Source organism: Melanerpes formicivorus, unplaced genomic scaffold (genome assembly GCF_026170545.1).
Source record: "Melanerpes formicivorus ecotype bairdi unplaced genomic scaffold, bMelFor1.0.p_v2 SCAF_1, whole genome shotgun sequence".
NCBI classification, from domain to species: Eukaryota; Metazoa; Chordata; class Aves; order Piciformes; family Picidae; genus Melanerpes; species Melanerpes formicivorus.
The window spans coordinates 38,877,075-38,895,893 of NW_027142353.1; the positions used below are offsets into that span (position 1 = coordinate 38,877,075).

The 18,819-nt window shown below is 41.8% G+C and overlaps 1 protein-coding gene and 1 pseudogene across 1 annotated transcript in view; both read right to left on the reverse strand.

The window, feature by feature from the left end:
* Nucleotides 1-18,819, reverse strand: part of ATP10A (ATPase phospholipid transporting 10A (putative)) — a 147,840-nt gene that overhangs the window by 76,185 nt on the left and 52,836 nt on the right. Inside the window, exon 2 of the mRNA XM_068140520.1 lies at nt 1,796-2,000. Coding sequence (XP_067996621.1) covers nt 1,796-2,000 — 205 coding nt within the window. The remainder of the gene's footprint in view (nt 1-1,795; nt 2,001-18,819) is intronic.
* On the reverse strand, nt 13,078-13,231 carry LOC137445304 (U1 spliceosomal RNA; annotated as a pseudogene).

Sequence of the window (18,819 nt, forward strand, 5' to 3'; positions counted from 1 at the left end):
TGGATCAGCAATTTAAGCCTCACTGAGAATGCCAAGCATGAGCTTGCAGGGGTAGCCACGCTCAGTTTTCTTGCTCTGCTAATACATGCATGTATTTCCTAGTTAAAGACTGAATACTGATTTCACAACTGATGGAACTGGCAGATATATAGGCTTCATAGCATCTGGGAGCAGGGGCATCTGTAAGGGTGAGTAGGTCCTCTCTCAGCACACCAGCTTTCATGAAAAATGCTCCTACCACTGAATTGTGACTACCACCAGGAAGTTTGGAATCTTGACAGCACGAGGGACTCCTTGGGGTAGTAAGACTCCTGAAAGCCAGTCTTGTGATGATCTGTACATGGACACATCAGCCCTTTTGACTATGTTTACCAACACCTCCTACTGTGTGTCAAACGGTCTTAGATCACAGAAATCCAACCATCTGCTATGAATGAATAGAAGAACTGGTGCTTTCTCAGGTCTTCCTGTGAGATTGAGCTGAACTGGTGCTTTCTCAGGTCTTCCTGTGAGATTGAGCTGGGACATGCTCTTAGCTTAAAAATGTACCCCAAACCATGGAAGCATCCCTGTATTCAGTAGTCTACATGCAGTCTATAGCTTGTATCTGAGGTCATGTAGGAAGTCTATGTGGGCAGAGAAATGAAATAAACCATCAGAGCTCCTCCCTGGAGCTCCACCCACCAGGACAAATTTCCTCTCAGTGTGAACAGGATGGGATGTTTAAGAAGCAATTCAATTAGCTTCTTTGAAACAATTGGAGTTTTTGAAACATTTGGCCTGTAGCTGATTAAGCCTCTTACCATGGTGATAGCTGCTGTGTCATGTCTAAACTCTATGTGGAAATCACTGACAAACAAGTCTTTATCTCATGTTTTCACAGGCTATTCAGAGAAAGACTCTATCTACCATAGAGAATTATTTTGAGGACAATTGATTTTTATTGTATTGTTGGATTACAACTTCATTAATGTTGCTATACCTCAGCACAACTTTAGGCTTCTGTAGTTACCTCTGATGGCAGTGAAAAGGGCAGCTGCTGTCATTGTTTGCAAAATCATACAAGAAGAGAAGAGCTACTAAGAAAAGAGACATAGCTGAGTTCTAGAAAATATTTTTTTTTTCCTGACAAAATACAGGAAACAGGGGTTAGCTGGCAAGGGGGGTGGGATTTAAATCATATTTATTTAAATATGATTTCAGTAAAATTATTAAAGCAAGTAAAATGTCAGGTAATTTCCTGTAATTCTGCTGATTGTAATTGATCTGGATTTTGTTTTGTTTCAAAATAGTGCTGTCAGAGAGAGATAAGCACAGTGAGAGAGCAGTAAATCAGAATGGATGCATGCTGTCCCTTTAAATCTTACAAGCTTTAATGCTCCAAATGCTGGAGGGATATTCTGCAACATGGAGTTTCAGGCACAATTCCTAAATGAAACTGATCTAGTTTGCAGGCAAGAAAACTAGTTGTTTACATTTAAATATCTTCTCACTGGCCAGTTAAAATATATTTTCAAAATGCAAGCTACAATAGAAGCCATTTAAAAACCCCAAAGTTTTCCAACCACACACAATTGCTCAAAATAATTCCTATTCAAATTCAGAGAAAAATGATGGCAATACTTCTGATGCTATGTTGAGGTCAGCTGTTGGCAAGTGCGAGTATTTTAATGCCAACCATAACAGTTGAACTACTAGAATAAGTAGATTTAGCTGGCACTAAGTGGATTGATGAACAGTTTGCTTACCTGAAACAAATTTTCAGCTTAAATGAGAGTTAGGAATGGTGACTTACCAGCTCTAAGAACCTCCTCACCACTTGTCTTTGTTTTAAGTTAGTTTCACCATCCAGGTTAGCTGTTTCTATGTGGCATAGCCCATCGGGATCACTTGAGGAGAGCAGCAATATGTCAGCAGGTATAATTTCATTACAGCGAAGCTGCACAAAGTCTCCAACTTTCACTTCCTTCCAGTATCTGCTTATATATTTCTTCTCATTTCTGAGGAAAAAAAAAATAGAACATTTCAGAACATATATAAAAAGAATGCTGAGACTGGGATGCATCTGATAAGATCTGGTTGGATTTGTAGCAGAAGTGTAGTGCCTTTGGGAGGTCCTCAGGTACTCTCAGGTTACACTCGGAAAATTCAGTGCAGAATGTCAGAAGGCCACTTTCCCACTGACTGAGAATCAGGTTTGAGTTCTCAAGATCTCTCTTAAGGCCTAGAGGACAATACATTGATGTTAGACTTGACTAAATCAGGGGCTTCAAACAGTCTCCTTTCCCTCCCTCTATGCTCCAAGCAGTCCCTCTGACCCCATAAAAGGGAGGGGACCACTGTCTATATGGAGTAAAAAGGAGTCACTGACAGGGCAAGGAGGGCAACTGAGGACGAGCTTGGGTGTATGACACTTGTTTGGCCTGGCTCCATCATCTACCATCCTCTAATGCACCCTCAGAGAGCCTCCCCTTGTTCGCTTCTTCCAGCAGGGACAAATTTTGTATAGTGTTGCATGTGATATTTGGGTGAAGGATCCAGAAATCCCTAAGAGAAAGTAATTTCCAATATTCATAACTAAACCTACAATTACAAGGACATGGAAAAACGGAGTCCCAGCTGCTGTTGGATTGGTTGATGGGTTGGACACGATGATCTTGAAGGTCTCTTCCAACCTGGTCTATTCTATTCTATTCTATTCTATTCTATTCTATTCTATTCTATTCTATTCTATTCTATTCCTATTCTACTGGGAAAGGACACTGTCATTTCTTTTAAATATTTCTACAGTATTTCCATTCCAATTGTAGCATCATCTGTTGTATAGTCAATTTCTGCTTAGTGTGGTAGTGGTAGTGTGGTAGTTATGCTGAACCTTTTGCTTTGGAGTGTAATTTTTGTCAATTCAAACACTTACCCACCTGAAACACTGATGTGTATGATGTTTATTTAGATAGTGAATAAACTTCTCTAGTTTTAAAGGTCATACTAATTTGCCATTTAAAAATTTTTAAGGTTTTCTTGAGAGCATGACAAAAAAGGAACAGGTGATAACTAATTCTAGCTTGTGGGGTTTTTGGCATTTGTATAAATTGCTTCCCTCTGTCATGTTTTTGAAAGACATTAACTTCAAAACAACCACAATACCAACTTAGTAAAATATGTTCTGAAAATGGGAAGCCGCTATTCTGACATTTTTCTAAGAGGTCTGATGGCCTTTTGCGGTGTGAGCACTGAAATGGCTGTCAACTCTGTCACTGTCCTGTGAGAACACTTTAAATGGTGAAATGGGATTCTGACGGGGGCTGGGGATTGGTGGGGGCTACTTTTTTGCTCTCTGAAGTACATTAATTTAAAATACATCACATTCAGTGGTATGGTAAATACATTTGTAATGAAGTGAAAACATGCAAGCGCTGACAGTGTTGTTACATTGGTGTAACTGATAGCCATGCCATGGCTAACTTATCCTTGTCATACCTTCACTGGTGTTGCAGGAATGAGTACCTTCATTGGCTTCTGTTCATGTATTTAGTCTTAAACTTAGTCTTAAACAATAAGGTGTTGGGGTAGCACAAGGAGGATTTATCAGATCAAGTTTTACCTCCCACAATTTCTTCGTTGTCCTTTCCTAACATCCAGTTTATAAAAGGAGGAATTAAACTTTTTTTCCTGTGATTTCTATTTTGATAAAGTCTTAAAAGGACAAATAAGAATCAAGTGTAAAAAAAGGTGCTGAAATTACCCATTCCCTTCACAGGCCAAACCAACATTTAACTTCTCCTGCTAGTAAGTATGAATTACTTTGATGTCCCGTGTGAAGGGTTTATTAGCCACTCAATCTGTAACTCCAAACCCCTTCACATTCTTTTACAATTAACTGTGAAACTGGGTGATATTCAAATGCACATACAATGAATAGCAGTATAGATATGCAATTGGGCTAAAAATAGCTAATAGTTTCATATTACGCTATAAGCACTACAATTTTTTATTTAACTTCCATTGTTTGAAAAGTGTTGCTATTTTAGCATTTCCTTGTCTCTTATGTGCTTAGCAACTGCCACAACTGCATACACTATGGAAGGAAGGGTGGATATCAAGCAAGGCCAAACAGGTCTGCTGGGATAAATGAAGTTGTTCAGTTTGCAGAAGACAAGGCTGAGGGGAGATCTTATTGCAACCTTTCAATGTATAGAGGAGGCTTATAAGAAAGAGAAAGTCTTTTTACCAGGGTCCTGTCTATCCATTTACCTTGTAAAAACCTTCCGAAAGGCTTTCTTGTCTTGGAAAGACTTAATATCCTAAAAGCATCTGCAAATTTTGCTGTCTTTCATTTCATAATTACCCAGTTGAGAAATTAATCTCTTAAACACAGAAGCTTTGGTCTGGTGATTTTAGAGGTCTTTTCCTGCCAGAACCATTCTATGATTTCTCTGAGACTTTGCCACTTATTCTTTCTCTGTTCTGACACCATCATTACAATGTGGCTGATGTCAGTCTTCTGCAGTTCCAGCACAGAGCTTCAGGCACTGCTTGCAAGGGACTCTTCAACAAAACCTTTCAGCAAATTTAAGTAAATACCACAGATTTTTTTCAGTTGGAAAAGACCACTAAAATCATTGAGTCCAATCATCAAACTAACACCACCATGGCCATTAAAGCATATACTGAATGGCCATGTCTATGTGCCTTTTAACACCTTCAGGGACTGTGACTTTACCACCTCCCTGGGCAGCCTATTCCAATGCCTAACCACTCTTCCAGTAAAGAATTTCTTTCCTAATATCCAATCTAAACCTCCCCTGGTGCAACTTGAGGCCATTTCCTCTCATCCTACAACTTGCTGTCAGGGAGATTTACTTCTACCTCACTACAACCTTCTTTTGGGTAGTTGTAGAGAGTGATAAGGGTATCACCCAACCTCTTGGAATATTTTATTGAAGAATTCCATCAGGACTGGGGGCAGTATCTCATTTAGTGGGCCTGGCTCCCTCTGACAGTCACAGGAAAGCCAACATGGATATTTAGCCCAAAAGCAAACACCCCACAACTCTAGTTCTACCTACTCTCACTCAACACAAGCCTGAAGATACATTTTAGTACCTATAAGGGAGGTTGATGCTGCAAACCATGATTAAGCATAGGAAGGGGTCAGAGATATTAATCCTTATTTTTCAAATTTGTAAAGCTAGATAAAATTCTTCCAGGTCAATATGCTGTCATGAACAACTGCTGTTCTGCAAAACCAATAGATAAACACTGTTGTTATTCTAATTAAACATGTGTTGAGATCACATATTAAAACTGTACATCCTACTTCCCACAACCTAATCTTGATCAATATGGTTGCACACAAAGAACATATCTGTCAGCGGTGACATAAACATTCATGCTCTTCTCTGCCACAATCAGAAGCAGAAATTGGCAGCAAATTCACTTTTCTGAACATACCTTTACAGTTAGACACTAATTGAAACCCGATAGTCCTGAAAGATGGATGTCAAAAATGTCAGCCAGTGTAGCTGCATCAGCATCAACATTGATGTTGGCCAACAGCAAATGTGGCCCTGGCACGAGTCAAACTCCTCTAAAAGTTCATGTGAAGTGTGCGTATCTCAACATATCTGCTTTTGAAGGAAAAGTCTGCAATGTCCTTTCAAGTGTATGAACATTAAGAAAATTACTTTAATTGCTGCTAAAAATTCCTATTAGTCTACCTACTGCATATCTGGACTATGCTATGCCTTGAAGCAGAATAGTCTGCAGATTTGTGCCACACTTAAAACTGACTTTAGTTAACAGTAAAAACTAAACAAAAAATATTGACCTTTTTCTTTAAATGTCAGGTTTAAATTTAGAAACAGAACCTCAGAAATTACATTTTCTTTCACAATTTACCATGCTTTTCCCTATTCTGGCCTTCCTTGCAGCACGAGCTAAAATTTTGCATTTCTTGTCATGTAGACATTAGTTTGTACCTACAAAAGGCTAAGATTTCTAACTATTTAAACATGACGAAAAAAAAGTTTTCTTTCTGAATAGCTTTTAACAGAAATATCAAGGTCATCTCTGGAAGTCATCTCCAGGCACTTGGAAGAGAAGATGATGATCAGGAGTAGTCAGCATGGATTTACCAAGGGGAAATCCTGCTTGACTAATCTGATAGCCTTCTATGATGTCATAACTGAATGGGTAGATGCAGGGAGACCAGTGGATGTAGTCCACCTTGACCTTAGTAAGGCTTTTGACACTGTCTCCCATAACATCCTTGTGACTAAGCTCAGGAAGTGTGGGATAGAAGAGCAGACAGTAAAATGGATTAGAAATGGTTTGAAAATAGAAATGGTTCAAAAATAGAGTCCCAGAAGTGGTGGTCAAAGACGCCAGGTCCAGCTGGACAGCTGTAACTAGTGGAATACGCATGGGATCAGTGCTGGGTCCAGTCCTGTTTGACATCTTCATCAATGATATTGATGAAGGGACAGACAGGCAGACAGTGTCTGCTCAGCAAGTTTGCTGATGGTACCAAACTGGTAGGCTTGGCTGATACGCCTGAAGTCTGTGTGGCCATTCAGCAAGACTGGACAACTGCAGATCTGGGCAGAGAGGAACCTAAAGAGGTTCAACAAGGGTAAGTGCAGTGTCCCGCATCTGGGAAGGAATAATAAACTGCACTGGTACAGGTTAAGAGGCGATGTGCTGGAGAGCAGCCCTGTGGAGAAGTGTGTTATTATAGATTTTATATTGATGTTGGATTTGCCTCATGCAACCCTTCCAGGACATGATGTAAGCAGGCAAAGACCTTTTATTACGTTATAGAGTAAAGCTATATAGTCTATCAGAAGGCACATGGGTCACATCTCAATTGGTCATTTTCTACTGGCATGCATGCAATTAAGGCAGACAATAGGTCAAAATAACAAAACAATATTTTAACACATCCAACCAAATTCTGCCCAGTTTCTCTCCTTTGGTTACAAGGTGTTTACATTACCCTCAGAGTCAAAGACAAAACATAGCTTTCTCTAATTTCAGCAAAGGCAAATCTTCCCTATAGCCTTCCAAAGCTATCCAAAAACAACCTCTTCCCACATTTCCCCCATTCCATTTACTAATAGAACAACACTTTTGATTGACCTTTTGTCGTAGTTTGGGCTGGCTGCCCTCTGCTACAGGGGTGTTTCCTGTGTCCAGAAGTCCAGCCCAGTGGGTGGACACAGGAAATTAGGTTATTTCCTACCATGATCCCTTGCACCACTATAAGTTTCACGGCGGGGTCTAGCACTTGCTCTTTTCTTCCTCCTCCGTCAGCCGATAACTGGGGGAGAGATCTCCTGGCTTTGGGCCTGGCTAGGCCCAAGGCCACGGGGGGATGGGCAGTCTCAGATCTGGCCAGCTGAGACTAGCCTAGCAATGGGAGGGGGAAGAAGGAGCCCTGGGGGTCTCGGGTGTACCCTCAGGTAGGGATGGGATTTCTCTGGGTCTGTTTTGGGTTCTTTTCTCTTGTCACTGTATTTCTAGTTCTCTGCACGCACTCACTGTTCTATTTAAACTTTTCCATCACTTTTGCAATCCGTTTGTCTGAGTTGTTATTTCTGCGCATGGTGGGGAGGGGGGCCTGCCCCAACCCATTACACCTTTCTAAAATTCTTTGCATACATAGAACCAAGCAAATGAAAACTAACTGTATAGCAAAACTCCCAGCTACATCTCAGTAATAAGTTCACATTCCTTTCCACTTGTCTTACAAGGTGAGAACACAAACAGAACAGTTGCTTATTTCAGACAGAAAGTTTCATCCTACAGCTTTGAACTCACTTCTTTGTTACCTGCCTGATCTCTCAAAGAAGAACTTAGATCTTACTAGTTCCAATTTTCACACTTCACTCTTCCCATTAACAAAGAAGACCTGATTAGGCCTGAATACATAGGGATCAAGATACAAAGATCCACAAACACAGCAAACTCAATCTTCAGCACTGCCTTTTACAATCTGCTTTAAAGGTATATTTCATGTTTATTTTCCTAAGATGGTCAAAAATCATAAATTGTTTAATGTCAGCAAGATTCTCTTTGATCCATAAAGATAGATCTGGCCAGGCTCCATCTCCATAAATAAAGAAAATACTTGCAGGCAAACAGCAAGAGTGAAAAGGCTTCTTTGCTGGGTCAAAGATGACTTCCTGAATATTCATTGTTCTGCCCAAAATAAAATTGAACATAACATAATAATGCATTTTTACTCATCCTAATAATACTGATCTGTTGATGCTTTGTTTTTGCTAAGGAAAGATATTGAGTCCTATTGATACTAACTTTGGCCTAATGTTGTTTGTTTTTCTTTCAAATTTCTTCTAACTATAACTTCCAGAATTCTTATATCCTCCATAAATTTTGTTAAATCACACTTGAAACCACATATAAAATGACAATTTGAGAACATAATATGCTTTAACCATTCTTTTTTTGTGACATAATACCTGAATTCCTCCTTTTTTGTTTTTTTTATAACCTAAAATGAAAAAGTATTTTGTGTTATGAATAATTTTTACTTTCCCTTTAACTATTTAAAATTATGACAAACTGGTGAATTAACATATAAATCCATGTGAACATATTCCTTAATCACACAACAATTAAGCAATCTTAATATTCAGTGCTAATTCATATATTTTTTGGCAAATTCTTCTAATTGATGCTTTTGATCTCAGATTATTATAACAATCATTGTGATGGGTGTTATGTAGGTCTGCTGTTTTTCAGATGCATGAGAAATGCTGTTTTTCCCATTCTCTTGATTCTTGTGCTATTTGTCGAGATGATTGCAGTACTGCATTGCAAAATTGGTGTTCCCAGGTATTGACATGGGTTAGATATTTCTTGCTGGTATCACTAAAGCCTTAGTTATAAAATACGCATCCCACTTTTTTTTTTTCTCTTTATATATATATATATATGTGTGTGTGTGTATAAATATATGTGTATGCATATATGTGTGTGTGTGTATATATATGTGCATGTATATATATATAATCCTTATCTTAAAACTATTATGAATAAAAAAAAAAAAGATCAAAAAGCCATTCTATAATATACCTACATCAAACTCTTAACTTATACTAATACCAAAAATCCCTAAAGAACTTATAGAACTATGTTAAAATTAAATTATAAAATCAATGTCTAAAAAGAAACAAAAAGGATGTTACATTAACTAAAGAACACTTTTTAAAATTAAAACCTATTTACCACAACCCTTAACTATATTACATAGATATCTCTTGAAACGCCATGGCACACAGTCATAGAATAACTTATTCTACTTAAACTTATATATGATTATTATTATCAATTATATATAACTATTATTACTAATAATTACTAATAATTACTAATATAATTACTATTATCATTACTAATTATATTAGTAATGATAATAGTAATTAGTATAATATTATGTGATAATTACTATACATGTATCATATTTATTATTACTTATTATTTGATGTACCTTATTATAATATATACACATTGATATGCCTTATTATAAATACTTATCATTACTAAATACTTATACCTTACTATAATTACCAAATACTAAATACTTAAAAATACTAAATACTTACTATTCATTATGCTTACTGGTAAAACTTAACTACTAAAAAGATCAAAATAACAAATCTCTAAAGTACCTTACAATCAGAAATAATGAAATTAGCACTGTTCCTTTAAATCATAACACAACTTTCATTGACAGGAGAGTCTTATCAGAAAGAGAAGGGAGGGAGGGGAATGGATCAGGGAAGATGGACAGCTCAGCAAAGCCGGCACAGCCACAGAAGTGGGGGTCAAAGGCAAGGAGTGTAAGGGGGGCATCCCTGCCAAATTCACAGCAGCTGCCTTCTTTTTACAGCTTCCAGATGAAGTGTAGCTTTCCTCGAAGGCAGGGAGATTTCAATGGGTGGTGATAGCAGCGATTTTGAGCTTAATTGTTGTTTTAAGCCTCCTGTTGATTCGGATTTTGTTTTCTTTCTGTGACTATTTAGGTAGACCAAAAGTCAATGCCTTCTCACTGCTGCATTCCGATATTTATTCTCTTTCTTACAGTACCACAGTATCACAGTATCGCCCAGGTTGGAAGGGACCTCGAGGATCATCGAGTCCAACCTGTCACCACAGACCCATGACTAGGCCATAGCACCAATTGCCGCGTCCAATCCCCTCTTGAACACCTCCAGGGACAGCGACTCCACAACCTCCCTGGGCAGCACATTCCAATGACTAATAACTCTCTCTGTGAAGAACGTTCTCCTCACCTCGAGCCTAAATTTCCCCTAGTGCAGCTTGAGACTGTGTCCTCTTGTTCTGGTGCTGGTTGCCTGGAAGAAGAGACCAACCCCTTCCTGGCTACAACCACCCTTCAGGTAGTTGTAGACAGCAGTAAGGTCTCTCCTGAACGTCCTCTTCTCCAGGCTAAACAATCCCAGCTCCCTCACCCTCTCCTCATAGGGCTTGTGCTCAAGGCCTCTCACCAGCCTCGTTGCCCTTCTCTGGACATGTTCAAGTGTCTCAATGTCCTTCTTAAACAGTGGGGCCCAGAACTGGACACAGTACTCAAGGTGCGGCCTAACCAATGCAGAGTACAGTGGCACTATGACCTCCCTGCACCTGCTGGCCACACTATTCCTGATACAGGCCAGGATGCCATTGGCCTTCTTGGCCACCTGGGTACACTGCTGGCTCATGTTTAGGCGGCTGTCGATCAGCACCCCCAGATCCCAGGTCCCTCTCCGTTTGGCAGCTCTCCAGCCACTCCGACCCCAGCCTGTAGCTCTGCATGGGATTGCCGTAGCCAAAGTGCAGCACCCGGCACTTGGACTTGTTAAATGACATCCCACTGGACTCCGCCCGTCTGTCTGGTTGGTCAAGGTCCCTCTGCAGAGCCTTTCTGTCCTCTAACTGACTAACATCTGCCCCTAACTTGGTGTCATCTGCAAATGACTGACTCAATCCCCTCATCCAGATCATCAATGAAGATGTTAAAGAGGATGGGGCCCAGCACTGATCCCTGGGGGACACCACTGTTGACTGGCCACCAGCTGGATGTGGCACCATTCACCACCACTCTCTGGGCTCAGCCCTCCAGCCAGTTCCTAACCCAGCACAGAGTGTTGTTGTCCAAGCCTTGAGCTGACAGCTTAGCCAGCAGTTTGCTGTGGGGGACAGTGTCTAAGGCCTTGCTGAAGTCCAGGTAGACCACATCCACAGGCCTCCCCACGTCCACCAGGCAGGTCACCTGATCATAGAAGGGGATCAGGTTGGAGAGGCAGGACCTGCCCTTCCTAAATCCATGCTGGCTGGGCCCGAGCCCTTGGCCATTCTTCAGGTGCGCAGTTATTGCCACCAGGATAATCTGCTCCATCATTTTCCCCGGCACTGTGGTCAGGCTGACTGACCTGTAGTTTCCAGATTCCTCCATCCAGCCCTTCTTATGGATGGGGACCACAATGGCCAGTTTCCAGTCATCTGGGACCTCACCAGTGAGCCAGGACTGATGGAAAATGATGGAGAGTGGCTTGGCCAGCTCATCTGCCAGCTCTCTCAGCACCCTAAGATGGATCCCATCCGGTCCCATGGACTTGTGTGTGTCCAAGTGGCTCAGCAGGTCCCGAACTAATTCCTCATGGATTTCCAGGGCATTACACTGCTCCCTGACCCCATCACCCAGCTCAGGAGGCCACTTGTCCTGAACTCCTTCTGCCTTGCTGTTAAAAATTGAGGCAAAGAAGGTGTTCAGGACCTCAGCCTTTTCCTCATCTTCAGTCACAGTGCTCCCCTCCAGGTCCAGTAAGGAGTGGAGGTTCTTCCTGCCCTTCTTTTTAGCGTTAATGTATTTGTAAAAATGCTTTTTATTATCTTTGACTGAGGTGGCCATCCTAAGTTCCAACTGGGCCTTTGCTTCTCTAATTTTTTTCCTACATAATCTAACAGCTTCCTTAAACATACCTCGAGAAGCCTTCCTCTCCTTCCAAAGGTGATACAGCCTCTTTTTTCCCCTTAATTCATTCAGGAACTTCTTGCTCATCCAGGCCGGTTGCCTTCCCCACCGGCTCATCTTTCGGCACATGGGAACTGCCAGTTCCTGTGCCTTCAAGAGCTCCTGTTTGAAGTAGGCCCAACCATTCTGGACCCCTTGGTTCTTGAGGGCTGCTACCCAGGGAATTTTACAAATAAGTTTCTTAGGCTGAAGTTTGCCCTCCGGAAGTCCAATGGGAAGGTTCTGTTGGTGCTCCTCCCTATCTCCCTGCCTATTGAAAACTTCACTATCTCGTGGTCACTGCACCCTAGGCAGCCTCCCACAATCACGTCTTCCACCAGCCCTTCTCTCTTGTAGAACAGCAGGTCAAGCAGAGCCTGGCCTCTGGTAGGCTCGCTTAACAGCTGCATCAGGAAGCTGTCCTCCATGCACTCCAGGAATCTTCTGGACTGCCTCCTCTCTGCTGAATTAAGTTTCCAGCAGATATCTGGCAGGTTGAAGTCGCCAACAAGGACAAGATCTGATGATCTTGAGACAGCCTCCAATTGCGTATAGAATATTTCATCCGCCTCCTCATCCTGGTTGGGTGGTCTTATAACAGACTCCAACCAGGATGTCAGATTTGTTAGACTGCCCTCTGATTTTAACCCACAGGTTCTCAATCCCTTCTTTCTCCACCTCAGGTTCTGTGGCAGAGAGTGTCTCCCTAATATACAAAGCCACCCCTCCCCCTCTTCTCCCTCACCTGTCTCTCCTAAAGAGGCTGTAACCCCCCAGTGCAGCACTCCAATCATGCGTGTTATCCCACCATGTTTCTGAGATGGCGACTGCATCATAGTCACCCTGGTAGACCAGGACTTCCAGCTCCTCTTGCTTATTGCCCATGCTGCGTGCATTGTTGTACATGCACTTCAGCTGGGCTCCTGACTTCTCAATTGCCCCTAATTTGTTCCCTAAAAAAAATCCATAGAGACTGTCAAAAATTGCCAGTGCCAACTATATTTCAAGTCGTCATGGCAGGGTATTGGGAAAAGTTTTCAATTAGCAATAATCAACTACCACAAATTATGCAGTTGAGTTTCCCACATTTGGGGAAATCGCAGGGGTCAGCACACCTGGAGTGCAAAGGATGAGCTTCACCCTGGGAAAACCACCTGCCTGATCATGGTGTCTCCCCTGCCAGGTAAGTCCCAAAAGTAAGTTCTGATCTTTTAACTTTTAACTTAGAATGTCCTTTCTCTCCACTATCAAAACACATTGGAGAAGTTTTAAGACTCAGAGGCAGGGCGGGTGCAGCGGCGGGGAGGGTAGCAGGCTGCTGTTGGTGTTACACAGGCACCAGCATCTGCAGCTCCAGGGGTGCAGGCAGGCTTAGCAGCTATGGTGGTGGGGGGAGAGAGAGGGTGTAGCAATTTGGGCTGGGTGCCCTCTGCTGTCTTCATATGAGGGGTATTTCCTGTGTCCAAAAGTCCAGCCCAGAGGGGTGGACACAGGAACCCAGGTTATTTTGTCCCATAATTCCCTGCACCACTACAAGATCCCAGTGTGGGGTCTGGCACTCTCTTTTTCTTCCCTCGCTGCCACCCGGTAACTGGGGGGAGATGTCTCCTGGTCTTGGGCCTGGCTAGGCCCAAGGCTGGGGGGGATGGGCAGTCTCTGATCTGGCCAGATGAGACTAGCCCAGCAGTGGGGGGATGTGGGGGGGTGGGGAGAAGGAACCCTGGGGGTCTTGGGTGTACCCTCAGGTGGGGATGGGATGTTTCTGGGTATGCTTTGGGATTTCTTTTGTCACTGCGCTTCTGGCTCTCTGTAAACATTCACCACTTCTCATTTAAACTTTCCACCACTTTTGCAATTCATTTGTCTGAGTCATTATTTTTACCTGTGGTGGGGAGGGGGGTCTGCCTTAACCCATCACAGAGGGGTTTAGATGTTGAAGAGTTTTGTTCTGGTGAAATACTGTTAATTTCTGTTGTACCGGCTTTACAATGCTGTGCTAATTGATCTAAGGAATCTTTAATTAGTCTCCATGTTGTAATGGGAGATGTAGCAATTTTGTTTACTTTTGTTGCTACCCCTAACAAAGCCATCTCTGTCTTTTCATCCTATGCTGTTGCTCTTTTCTTCAAGATATGAGTAATGACTCCCAGTACTGAGTTCTCTTCTTTTGTTATTTGATTACCCACTATGTGTTCATCAGAAGGAGGCACCAAGTCCCAGGGAGGCTCCAACCACCCAATTTCCCGGATGACTAACCTCTGTCCTGCAAAGATCTCTTGCCCTTTCTGCACTTCTTTTTTCTTCTGCTGGTTTTTCCTTCTTTAATTTTTTCTTCTTTTTTATTTTTAATGTCTGGACATCCACTTCTGTCATGGTTCTCTTTAGCCGTCTTTCACGGTCTTTATATATGCACATACACCGTCTTTTGTGGGTCTACATATACACCGTCTTTCACGGTTTTTATCTGTTTTATTGACAATTGGGGAACACCACTGGCATAAAAACAAATAGATTAATCTCACAGAGACTAATCTAATAGCTACCATTAATGACGTCGATGAACACAAGTATCTCCACAGCCCTTAAAAGCGAAATTTCTTCGTGATGGTGCAAGTGGGAGTCATAATGAGTAGCTGGTCGAGGTGCATGTTCAGGGTCACCATTTGCTGTTATATAGATGTTTTAATCACCCAGAGCAATGCTTCTCTGACTCTAGATCAGAAGGGAATCACGTCGGGGTCACCATTTGTATTATTATAGATTTTATATTGATGTTGGATTTGCCTCATGCAACCCTTCCAGGACATGATGTAAGCAGGCAAAGACCTTTTATTACGTTATAGAGTAAAGCTATATAGTCTATCAGAAGGCACATGGGTCACATCTCAATTGGTCATTTTCTACTGGCATGCATGCAATTAAGGCAGACAATATTTAGGGGACACAGTCTCAAGCTGCGCCAGGGGAGGTTCAGACTCGAGGTGAGGAGGAAATTCTTCACCGAGCGAGTCATTCGGCATTGGAACTGGTTGCCCAGGGAGGTGGTTGAGTCATCGACCCTGGAGGCGTTCAAGGGGAGATTGGACGTGGCACTTGGTGCCATGGTCTAGTCATGGGGTCTGTGTTGATAGGTTGGACTCGATGATCCTCGAGGTCCTTTCCAACCTAAGTGATACTGTGATACTGTAATAGGTCAAAATAACAAAACAATATTTTAACACATCCAACCAAATTCTGCCCAGTTTCTCTCCTTTGGTTACAAGGTGTTTACATTACCCTCAGAGTCAAAGACAAAACATAGCTTTCTCTAATTTCAGCAAAGGCAAATCTTCCCTATAGCCTTCCAAAGCTATCCAAAAACAACCTCTTCCCACAGAGAAGGATCTGGGAGTCCTGGTGGATAGCAAGTTATCCATGGGACAGCAATGTACCCTTGTGGTAAAGGCCAATGGGATCCTGGGATGCATTAAGTGTAGGGTGTCCAGCAGATTGAGGGAGGTTCTCCTCCCCATATACTCTGCCCTGGTGAGACCTCACCTGGAATATTGCATCCAGTTTTGGGCTCCCCAGTTGAAGACAGACAGGGATCTGATGGAGAGAGTCCAACAGAGAGCTACCAGGATGATTAAAGACTGGAGCACATGCCCTATGAGAAGATGCTGAGAGCCCTGGGGCTTTATAGTCTGGAGAAGAGAAGACTGATAGGGGATTTAATAAATGTTTATAAATATCTGAGGGCTGAGTGTCAAGAGGGAGGGGATGGGCTCTTCTCAGTTGCACCCTGTGATAGGACAAGGGGTAATGGATATAAACTACAGCACAGGAGGTATTATGAATGGTGACCATGATGTGCAACCTGAGCGACTACAGAGCATAAGCACAAAAACTACTTGGTTTCACCTGGCTTGCGGAGACGGCGCTTGCCAACATCATTAAATGCTTGTCTCAAAGTTTTTGGTCCCTATAGGACTTGCTAGAGGCTGTTTTCCACGGGGAGGAGTGGCCAGTGGCTAGTGACGGTCCCCATCTTAGCTTAAATATAGGTGCAGAAAGTGTCAACATCTGGATGCAAAAATAATAATAATTACAATAAATAATAATAATAAAAATTAAAGGCACCTCTGAGAAAAAAAAGAAACTGAAACAAAAGAAGAGCCATGGGCTGCAGGGCAGAGATGAGCAGTTGGGGTAATTACAGGGGGGTTGGTGCCTCTCTTTTTGATGAGCACATATAGGGGAATCAGATGTCAAAAGAAGAGAGAGTGATATTTGGAGTCCTTACTCAGATCTTGAAAAAGAAAAAAAGCTATAACTCTCTTCAACATGTTTTAATGGTGGACAAAAGGGACATTTTAAGCAAAAAGTATGACTTGGGAGGATGTAACTGTCCTAGAAGCCTTTCAGAGACTCTTTAAGCAACATGAGAAGTCTATCAGTACCACTGCTTTTCAGCATACTCTTTTCAGCTGCAGATCACTGCTCCTCTTTCACTAAAAGGACAGTGTACGATCCAGGGATCTGGGATAAGATCAGAACTGAGTTTTGGGACTACGCTAAGAGTAAGATCAGAGAAATTAGAGCAATGCCTGATGCTGAACCTACCTTGGAGAAGAAAATTAAAAACACTGATTGCCAGAGACGTCTTGTGTGCCTTAAGAAATCCTGCTGTAAGTGATGTGCTAACAGCTTGCACGAATCAACATCCAGAAACTGGCAACAGGGGCTGTTGTAGCTTCTCCCCCAGCCTTTGATGTTTTGAACACTGTGGACAGTGGTATAGAGTAAGTGAGAAGCAATGGCTTCTGCTCTAGCCATCTCGAACTTCAGAGTGGTGGTGCCAGCCACAGGAGAAGGACAAACAGGAGGGTCAAAAACATCAATTAAGCTCAGAGACACTGCTATCACCTCCCCCTGGGACTTGCTTGTTATCTTTGGGTGAGTATTTTACAACTTTAGCAAATTTATGAAACTTTCCATGCCTCCAATGGACGCTGCAGCCCCACCCCATGGTCCTATGGGACCCTCTGTGCCACCGAGGGATCCTGCAGTTCAGCCCTGAGAGCTACCTGGAAAGGCAGCCGCTGTGGATTCAGCAACGTTGTCCCCCCTCTTTCCCCCCACCTCTGCAGCTACAGTGGTTTTGCTGAGCCTGTCAGTTCCCCTCTTTCCCCGCACTGTCTTCTCTCTGTTATCTCTCCCTTGTCTGTAAAAGCTGTGTTCTGATTTAAAGTAATAGTGTTAAGTTTTGTTAAGAAAAATATTTTGTATGTGCAAATCTGATATGGATAATGATTTCAGCATTATTTCTGCTTGTAAGGGACTTTGGAGATTTGTTATTTTGATGTTTGTGGTAGTTAAGTTTTAACAGTAAGCATAATGAATATTGGATACTCATGATAAGTATTTAGTAATTATAATAAGGTATATCGAGTAGTAAGTAATAATAATAAATATGTGAAGCATATAATAGCATATCATACGCTATTATAATTAGCAATTTATTATAATAGACATGGTAATGAATAATAAGATATAAGTGATAATGGGTAAATTTAAGTAGAATAAATTATTCTAGGAGTTCAGAGGTTAAGTTTTTCTCTGGTTCGAACCTTCTTTTTCTGTGTGCTGGCATTTCAGGGGAACTGTGTAACATAGGTGGGAATTGTAGTGGATAAGTTTTCATTTTTAAAAACAAAGTATGCTTTAGGTAATGTAACATCTTTTTTGTTTCTTTTTTAGACACTGATTTGATGGTTTAATTTTAACATAGTTTTGTGATTTTTTTTAGGGATTTTTGGTAATAACATAAGTTAGGCATTTGATATTATGATATTATAAAATGTGGGGGGTTTGTCTTTTATTTGTATTCACAATAGCTTTAAGATAAGGATTATATTGAAAAAAAGAGGAATTTTTTTGATGCATCACACAGAGGTTTAGCCTAGGAAAAGAAAAAGTCTAGGAAAGGGATGCATATTTTATCACCGTCAGGCTTTAGTGACACCAGCAAGGAAAAGCCAACCCATGTGTGATGGGTTACGCTCATCCTGAAAGCAGAGGAAGAGGGGGGTGTGCTTCTGAGAGCCTTGCCCTCCCCAGAGTGGGGGTTTCCCCCTGGGAAACTGAGTTAGTCTGTTCCACCCCACCTCCCTGTCCAGCAAGCCTATAAAAAAGAAGACACTGCAGCCATTTGGTCTCTTTTACTTCTGCCTCGCGGGGATGAAAGGACTAAGAGAGTTGCTGCTGCTCCTCTGCCATGTGGTCAGGCCTGGTCTTTTTCTCCCTGCTGCATCTTCAAAGAACTGTTGGTTTTGTATATATATTCTCCCTATCTATCCTTCTTCTTTACCCTTGTGAAACCTTCCTATTATTGTTTTTTATACACACACACACACATATATATAGTTTAGAGAAAATTTTTACCTCTCTACTTCCCAACTGACTCCAAAATTATTTCTTGGCAGATTTACCTCCTCCTTTTCTTTCTTATTCCCCTTTCTTTTTTTTTTTAGAGGAGGGGGAGAGGGAATCAGGGGAGGGATTCTCAGTCTTGCCCTCTCCCCCCCATCTGAGCTTTTAAATCCCAGTTAAGGCTCAAACCACCACAATAATTTGGCGCTCCAATGTGAGGCTTAGAAATTAATATCCTATTTGGAAAGTAATACTTTGTCTGAAAAGTAAACGATTGGAAGTAGAGATGTCAGTTTTGCAGAATCTGATGGTCCAAGCTTTTGCATGGGTGTTTGGCTGGATCTTTTGGACCCTATCTACAAATTAAT